This window comes from Ursus arctos, unplaced genomic scaffold (assembly GCF_023065955.2).
Source record: "Ursus arctos isolate Adak ecotype North America unplaced genomic scaffold, UrsArc2.0 scaffold_8, whole genome shotgun sequence".
Lineage (NCBI taxonomy): Eukaryota > Metazoa > Chordata > Mammalia > Carnivora > Ursidae > Ursus > Ursus arctos.
In genome coordinates, this window is record NW_026623100.1 from 15,640,787 (window position 1) to 15,650,063 (window position 9,277).

The 9,277-nt window shown below is 38.3% G+C and overlaps 1 protein-coding gene across 9 annotated transcripts in view; it reads left to right on the forward strand.

Moving 5' to 3' along the window:
- Positions 1-8,511, forward strand: part of SOCS5 (suppressor of cytokine signaling 5) — a 57,910-nt gene extending 49,399 nt beyond the window's left edge. For 7 of the 9 annotated variants that reach the window (XM_026486548.4, XM_026486529.4, XM_057309162.1 and 4 more), the window contains one exon: positions 764-5,065. In XM_026486548.4, the coding sequence (XP_026342333.1) occupies positions 776-2,386 (1,611 nt within the window). In that variant the 5' untranslated portion in view covers positions 764-775 and the 3' untranslated portion in view covers positions 2,387-5,065. Of the gene's footprint in view, positions 1-763 lie in introns of all 9 variants that reach the window. The other 2 variants (XR_008958221.1, XR_008958220.1) reach the window with 1 other exon arrangement.
- The last annotated feature ends 766 nt before the right edge of the window (positions 8,512-9,277 follow it).

Sequence of the window (9,277 nt, forward strand, 5' to 3'; positions counted from 1 at the left end):
TGTTACTCTATTATTTCCAGGCTCTTCCAGGGTGAAGAATTGGGAAGCTGAAAGACACCTTTCCATTTAAATTTAAATCTAAATATTTTCTTTCTTTTCTCCTAATTTGCCTTTCTACTCAAACTGCTTCTTTAAAATCACAGAAAAAATTCGATATATTACAGAGTAGGGAGGGAAGATACTGAATTTTCACAAGTGATTGATCTGTAAGCTTTAGATTGCCGGATGAGTGGAATATCACAGTTGGTAAATGAAATTGGAAAGATCACTACTTAAAGATTTTTGAACTAAATTTTAATGTGTTAAACAAATGTCCTGATTTCAACTTTGGAGCAGTTGAATACAGATATGTTTCAGCAATACAGAACATATTTTCCCTTGGTAATACTTGAGGTGGTGCCTAAGGAGACAGAAATCAGTGTCATGAAATTAGGTTGATGCGTGGGAAAAAGAACCCAGAGTTTAATTGAGAGGGTTTGTTTCCTTTCCCATGAGATCTGAGTATTCCATCTGAAAGGAAATGGGGAGTGAGGACTGACCTGACTAATGGTGCCCCAAGTGCTGAGAGGCCAGAGGGCCGGTGACCTTAGGACTACCAGCAGCTACCAGGAGTGTCTGCCTCCTGGCTTCAGCAGGGCAGTGGGGGGTGGGTTCCTGATCAGCATCACCCTAATTTCCAGTGGGGCGGGTGGGGGGTACTGCCCGTTTCGTTTTGCACACACCACCTTAACTTCAGTTTCTCCTCTTCCTATTTTGTCTTTAGATCTTATAATCAATGGATAAAGTGGGGAAGATGTGGAATAACTTCAAATACAGGTGTCAGAATCTCTTCGGTCACGAGGGAGGGAGCCGTAGTGACAATGTGGACATGAACTCCAACAGATGTTTGTCTGTGAAAGAGAGAAACATCAGTATAGGAGACTCAGCTCCTCAGCAACAAAGCAGTCCCTTAAGAGAAAACGTTGCCTTACAACTGGGATTAAGCCCTTCCAAGAATTCTTCAAGGAGAAACCAAAACTGTGCCACTGAAATTCCTCAGATTGTTGAAATAAGCATTGAAAAGGATCACGATTCGTGTGTCACCCCAGGAGCGAGACTTGCAAGAAGAGATTCCTACTCTCGGCATGCTCCGTGGGGTGGGAAGAAAAAACATTCCTGTTCTACAAAGACACAGAGTTCACTGGATACTGATAAGAAGTTTGGTAGAACGCGGAGCGGACCTCAAAGGAGAGAGAGGCGGTATGGCGTTAGCTCCGCGCACGATATGGACAGTGTGTCCAGCAGAACTGTGGGGAGCCGCTCTCTCAGACAGAGGCTGCAGGACACTGTGGGCTTGTGCTTTCCCATGAGAACTTACAGCAAGCAGTCAAAACCCCTCTTTTCTAATAAAAGGAAAATACACCTTTCTGAATTAATGCTTGAGAAATGCCCTTTCCCTGCTGGCTCAGATTTAGCCCAAAAATGGCATTTGATTAAACAGCATACAGCCCCTGTGAGCCCACACTCGACATTTTTTGATACGTTTGATCCATCCTTGGTTTCTACAGAAGATGAAGAAGATAGGCTTCGAGAGAGAAGGCGGCTCAGTATTGAAGAGGGGGTTGACCCTCCTCCCAATGCACAAATACATACATTTGAAGCCACCGCACAGGTTAATCCGTTATATAAACTGGGACCAAAGTTAGCTCCTGGAATGACTGAAGTAAGTGGGGACAATACTGCAATTCCGCAAGCTAATTGTGACTCCGAAGAGGACACTACCACCCTGTGTCTGCAGTCACGTAGGCAGAAGCAGCGTCAGGCATCTGGAGACAGCCATGCCCACGTTAGCAGACAGGGAGCTTGGAAAGTCCATACGCAGATTGATTACATACACTGCCTCGTGCCCGACTTGCTTCAGATCACAGGGAATCCCTGTTACTGGGGAGTAATGGACCGTTACGAAGCAGAAGCCCTCCTTGAAGGGAAACCTGAAGGCACATTCTTGCTCAGGGACTCTGCGCAAGAGGACTACCTCTTCTCTGTGAGCTTCCGTCGCTACAACAGATCCCTGCATGCCCGAATTGAGCAGTGGAATCACAACTTTAGTTTTGACGCCCACGACCCATGTGTATTTCACTCCTCCACTGTCACGGGACTTCTGGAACATTATAAAGATCCCAGTTCTTGCATGTTTTTTGAACCATTGCTTACTATATCACTAAACAGGACTTTCCCTTTTAGCCTGCAGTATATCTGCCGTGCAGTGATCTGTAGATGCACTACATATGATGGAATCGATGGGCTCCCTTTACCGTCAATGTTGCAGGATTTTTTGAAAGAGTATCACTATAAACAAAAAGTTAGAGTTCGCTGGTTAGAACGAGAACCAGTCAAGGCAAAGTAAACTCTCCTGCCCCCAGCGGGCATTAACTAGATCTGCTTTTATGTGCATCAGACAGTACACCTATAGCAAGCACACGTATCAGTGTTCGGTTTATTTCAGTGCAGTATGTAGGCTTAGTGTTAGTATCTGTCAGATGCGATCTGCTGTTACTTACTCAGATAAACGTGGTGCCTATTGAGACAACAGAGGACAGAGCTACAGGTGGTCAGTAAGGCTGCAAAAGCATTTTGTCGATTGAGTGAACGGTTGGTTTTTAATGACTGTTGTAATTGAGTGAAACAACTCTGGGGCATTTGCTATGAAGAATTCTATTTCTTACTGAAGAACAAATTATTAATATTGGATGAGTATTTCAACAGTGTGACTAATGTTTGAAATTGTTATTTTTTCTAAGAATTTTTCTATAACCTTCCAAAAGTAGCGATGTTTGTAGTTACTATAAATCAAGCTTTGGAAGTCCAAAAAATAAAGACTGCCTTCCTTGGAGAAAAAAGAAAAATGCAATTTTCTGGCCACAAGGGCAGAGTGCAGTTCACTTAAGTGTTGATATAGTTTATAGTCAGTCTCCTGTCTCTTCTGCAAAAGGTACTGTTAAGCCAACCAGGTTTTCTAAATAGTTGCTCTTAAAAGTTCAGGCTTATAAAGTTGGTAGTAGAATTTTATTTCAAGGCCTTAGGTATTAATTTTTTTGAATGAGTGCTTTAACTTAAAACACATTGGGAAGAGCTGCAATGTAGTCTGTGTGTGATTTTTTAAGTTAGTACGTGCAGTCTACTCGTCGATTAGTTAACGTTGGATCTTTTCCTGTGCCCGTGATCTGTTTGTGAACCAAGAAGAAAGTGAGACTAGAAGATGCCCAAACAAGTCTGATGATAGCAGCAGTGGTTGCTGATGTTGAGATTGTTGTTAAACTGCAGTGAACAATTTGGATGGCAGTATTTAGCTCTTCGTTGTAAACGCTCATAGCTGAATTGCTTAAGTACAGTTTATAGAATTTCAGTGCAGTTAATTTCTAATGGAAAATCTGAAACCCTAATTGCAGATTTAAAAGGTACTGTACAACCGTTGTATCTGTAAATAACTTTACTTAGCACCTTTTTGTCACTTAGTATAGTATGCAATACTACTTGAGTGAGCTATTTTGGAAGTAATACCAAGTCCTAGTGTTTGCTTCTTAGTATTGAACTGAATTTACAGTTCCGTCCTAGACATTTTGCACTAGTCAAATCCATTCTTGTGTCTTTTTGTTAATGTGCTCTGTACCACTGGTGAGTGCTCCTTGGTTTCCTTACCTGCTGCTACAGAAAGTTCTTTTACATCCTGATGGCTTTTGCCAAGGCTACAAAAAAAGAAAAGCTATATTTGTATGCAACACTAACCCTTTGACTGCTAATGTACGTTTCTGCTTGCTGTGCCTTGTTATGGCTGCTTTTTTGTGCTAATAAAGTATGTTTGGTGTTCTCCTTGTATATCTGCTGTTTTATACATTTGCAACAATTTCTCTTATAAATGGAATGGTATGGGGTTTTTAAGCATTACCTGACAACCTTACTATAGTTAATGCAGAATTACTGTACAGTCTAATATTGACTTATTCTCAGTAAGCTAACTCTAAATTTAATGCTACTAATCTTTCCAATCGTAATCACGTATACTGTGGAACAGTATCTCTAGTTACTGCAAATTACTGTACAGTTGAGATTATAACACAGAACGAACAGAGAAATATTGACTAACCTATTGATTTCTCTGCTTGTAAATGGAAGATTGAAACTATCAATGATGTGTTATAATAAATGAATATCTTTAGCCTTCCACTTCATCAGAAACAAGTTAAATGAAGTCTTGTGAACTGATAATACATCAGCGCCATTTATTGGTTTGGGGACCATTTTTATTAATCATGAATGCCCAAAATGTAGAACTTCAACCAAAGACTTGTCCATTTTTAAAGCAAAATGGGGATTGAAGGGACTTAAAATTCCTGTTATTTCTAATAGAAGTCCCTGAAGAACATATACCAAAGTGTTCGAGAACGTCATCCAAACCTACTTTAAAGCATTATGTGCAATTAAGTTGTTATGACATAATTATATTGCGTAATTGTTGGGTCCGTTTTCTTGAGCTTATAATGTATCTGGAAAATAATCTCTTGGGGAAAAAAAGTCCTTAATGATTATTGGAGAAAGATTATATATGCAAGCAAGATCTTGTTTTAAAGAGGAAACTTGAAACTCCAAGAAAGCACTTGATGTTTTATATGCTTGTAGCAAGTTGATGTTCTAATTGTAGTTTTATAGAAAATATTAATGCTTTTATGTATTTCAGAACTTTCATATGTTAAATGGAAATTGTTTTAAATGTGTAAATATTTGAGTTTTATGTAAGCATGTATACACTGTGCTAAAAGTCACATGTTTCAGTTTGTGTGTAATATTAATATGCAACCTTTGGTTCAAAATTTTTTTCTTAAAAGATTAGTGGCTTACATTTTAAAAAGGAAAAATCACCAGCATGAAATTGCACCTTAGTCTATATTCACTGTGTCTTTTTCTGAATCCCATTGTAGCCTGTCAACTAAATATTTGTTTTCATGGTCTTTTTGAAGTGCATTTTAATACAAACCAGTAAATTCTTTAGAAGTTTCTACACATCTTCATAGTAAAGTAATTAACCCAAGGAAAGGTTGGTCTGATTCCTATCCATTCTCATTCTTTCTTGCATTCATTCATTCATCATTCATTCATTCTTCCTCTCTCTTTGTGTATATCTGTATACACGTGCACACACGTATATATACATGTATATACATTTATCATGTTACTATTACTTTAAACAATATTGCCATCTGATTTAAAATCATTTAAGAGGCCTTTTATATATATACATGTATATATGTATATATATACATGTATATATATATACTAGTACCATTCAAGTTTGATTATCCACACCTAAAGTTTAGTTTCGCTGATATAGTCTCATTTGTAATATAGTCACCTTGTAACAGGAAAGCATGCATTGGTATTTTCTGGCTAAACAGTAAAAAATTTTTGAGGAAGAAACAGCTTGGTTTAAATAGTTATTAAGAGTCATTGTTAAATGTCTATTTCTTTGACAAAAATTGAGCCCAAATAATCATACTCCACAAACTGCTCTCTGTTCTTATGGTCCATTGTAAGGTTTAGATAAGATTTATAATGGCTTGAGCCGTAAAAATTGAAACTTGAATCCCGTGCTTCACTTTGACAAAATTCAGAGTTTATGAGCTTGACGTTTTGATTTTTTTTTTTTTATGTTTTGATCTGGTTGCTATTCATTTTTATCTCAAGTTTCTTTTGCTACCTGGCACTAGACACTAGTTTGGTCAGTTTAATTGAGATTGGTCTTAGTAGGCTAATCCTTTATTTTTGTAGCAAAGAAAGCTATAAAGCTGCTTTTTGGTAGAGGCACAGAAGCTATGAGTGAGTCAGCACTCTCATAGGAGAGATGGCAGAGCCGTCTCTGGGAGTGTGAACCCAGGGAAACTCACACCAGTTCCTGCACTTACTCTGTAGCCCAGCACACGCACACAAAGGGCTGACTTCAAGGTGAAAAGTCTCCAAAGGGGACAGTACTGCTTGGTGTGTATATACATAAACACTACATATCTATGAGGCTCAGGCTTTGTTTCATATTTTTGCAACAGCTGATACAGAACGTAGACTTTAAAAATGTGGTATGTTCTAAGAAGATTTGGGGTTGGAGTTTTTGTAGGAGGTACTTGGTTGTTGGGGGGTTTTTGAGGAGGGTGGAGTGGAGGAGTTGCCATTGCAAAAAGTATGGATCATTCGGAACAACTGTTTTCATGCCCAGGAAGCTTGACTGACTATTTAGATTCTTTTCAACCACTCATTCACAAATATTTATTGAAGACCCACGTGCCGGTCACCATTTTAGGTGATGGTTATACATTGGGGTACAAGACAAAGTTATAGGGTCATTGGGGAATAATGACCTTGAATGATGAGAAGAAAATCACCAAGATCAAAGAAAAGACCATTTGGATGAAAGGAAAAAGAAAACGAAAAGTCTCAAAGCAGGAATGAGCTTATATGACGAGAGAGAATGCTGTAAGACCGGAGTCCCGTGAGTGGTGGGGAACGGCAGGTGGTAAGGTAGAGTGGCAAGGGCTGTGAGCCCCTAGGAAGGAGTTTAGATTTTATTCTGAATGTGATGGGAAACCATTGGAGGATTTTAAGCAGCCTTGTAGATGGAGAACAGGCTATAGTGGGATAAAAGAAGGGAGACTATTGCAGTCATCTAGGTGAGAGATGGTGAGAGCCTGGACTGGGGCGGTAGTTGTAGGGAGAAGTCAGATTCAGGATACCTGTTTTGGTGGTGACACTGACAATTTGGTGATGGATTAGATGGGAAGAAAGAAAGAAACAATGACTCTGATTTTGAGCAAAGGTGGTGAAGCCATTGAGATTTAAGAAAACCAGTGGAGGAGCAAATTGGAGGGTGTAAATTGAATTCTGCCTTGGATATGTTGAGTTTTGAGATTCCCGTTAATTACTCCAACAGAGACATTGAGCAGGCAGTTGGATATATGAATGTAGAATTAGGGGGGAAAGGGGAGTCACTATATGGATAGTATTTCAAACCAGAGGACAGGATGGCAACAGCTAGGAATTTTGCATGGGTTTAAGTATTTCTTTGGGGAGAGAATTATGGCAACATTTATCTTAGTTTGTCAATTCAAGATTCTGTATCATTAGGTTATTTTTGACAGTCTAAAGGATTTGGTAGAGGTAGAGGATTTTGCCTTTCAGAAAGTTTTTAAATACTGAAATCATAAACCTTGCCCTCAGTTTTAAAATTTTATCCATGCCAAATTTGATTGTCATGCTTCTCATGTCAAAGTAGCTTGTGTATCTTTCTTAGTGTAGCTTTTTATATGAGAAATGCAAGTTCGTGATGGAATATTTAGGAAGTACTGAAGATTATAAAGAATCCGTGCCAAAACAATGTAAGAAAGAGCCCATTTTCTCTATCATTTCCCATCCCCAACCCTGCTGTTCCTAACTTGCATTTTTGTGATCTTCCAAGAGGTAACTGCCATTAACATCTATTATGTTCCTTTCCACTGTTTTTTCATGAGTTTTTACAGCCAAAGGTTTGAAAGTTTATAAGATATAAAGATAGATGATAACATGAAGAAAAAGGAAGAGAGTTGTAGGCCTCAGATTACTTTGAGGGGCTATACAGAGGTGCTCCCGATTCTACTCCTTAGCTGATTCAGCAGGGACCTAGGCTGCTTACGTGCGTTCAACTCTTGAGGCAGATCGGTCAGTGGTTAGAGTAACTGACAGTGCAAAGGCCCAATCACTGATGGTTTCTTGAAATAAAATTTCAGTAGGCGATCCCTTGCCTCATGGATCTTGTAAACTAGGGGGGACACAGACAAATACAGAAATGTGTAATGATGAGAATATATTGGAAATAGACCAAGCAAAAAGTAGACAAAACCAGCTTCCATGCTTGATAAGGAAAAACAGAGAAATGACCCAAGTGGAGGCAGGGTGATTTGGTGTCAGGTCTGTTTGATCACAAGAATGTCTAATAATTGGACTTAGCAGAGGGTGGTGGAGAAGACAGGTGTGGAAGTGTAGTGGTCACTAGAAACCGATGAGGGGCAGGATTGAGGTAGAGGAATCTGGCATTTGAATGTGCCAGACTGAAGAGTCTGAACTTAGGTTCTTAAGCAAGGTAGTATTAGAAATTATGCCGGCAGCTGTAAAATGCATTATAACCGGGAGAGATTGGAGGCAGGAAGCCCTGTGAAATTCGCCTCGATCAGATTGCTAGCACTGGAATTAAACTGAGGAGTACATCTGAAAGCAGTTGCAAGAGGAAAAAAAAATAGCACAGTTTGGGGTAAAGAAAGGCAAGCAATTTGCTTGCCTAGGAGATTTTGAGTTAAATTTGTCATAGTTTCTCCAAATTCAAGAGAATCATAAGCTAAGCTAGTATCTCCCATTTAATATAATCTGCATCCTGTTTTTAAATAAAGCAAAATATGGAGAGTGTATTTTTGAAAGGCACATTTTTAATGCAAAAAAATGAATAAATATTTGATCAAATAAGGAAAACGTCATCACTCCTAGATGCACTTTCACAGACAAAATGGGAAAATTAAGTAAAATCTAAAGGAATATTTAAAAATTTTTTCGTATCTGACAAAAACGCTGAAAGGATAGCTAGGTAAGATTAAAGAGGGAGCTAGTGAATCTAACCCCCCACATGCTACTGTGACCGATGTAGGTTTTCGTCATGAATTTTAGTAGTGAAAGCTGCATTGGATGTTTATTTAGTAGTCAAGATTTCATTTAGAAATGTATATTACCACCAGACATTTCTTTCTCTGGGTGTTTACTCAGCATCCCTTTTTAACTGGAAAACCAAGATTTTAGAGTATTTTTTAACCTCAAGTAAATTTATCATTACACTAAATGGTTTAATCTTTTCTCATCTGTTTTAAAATACATACAATTAGGCACTTAATCCTACCTTTTGTTGCTCCTATTTTTAGGATGAATTATTTGAAATTTATAGGGCCTCTCTTAAACCCCTTAAGATACTTTTAAAATTGAACTGTAATAATTACTGAAAACTTCGTCATCTAATTCTATAAATATTTTGTAGGTGCCCTTCGGTACAGTTGAGACAGTTATTGAATTTTACCTTCATTACAGGAATAGAGAAATATCTTGGTATAGTAGTTCCAACATTGTGGATGATATAAATTTGCAAATCCTGTCTTTAAAACATTGTCGTAACTCACAGCAATTTCTAACTGAATGATGATGATAATAAGATTAGAAGGCCAGAATTAATTTCTAAAATTTG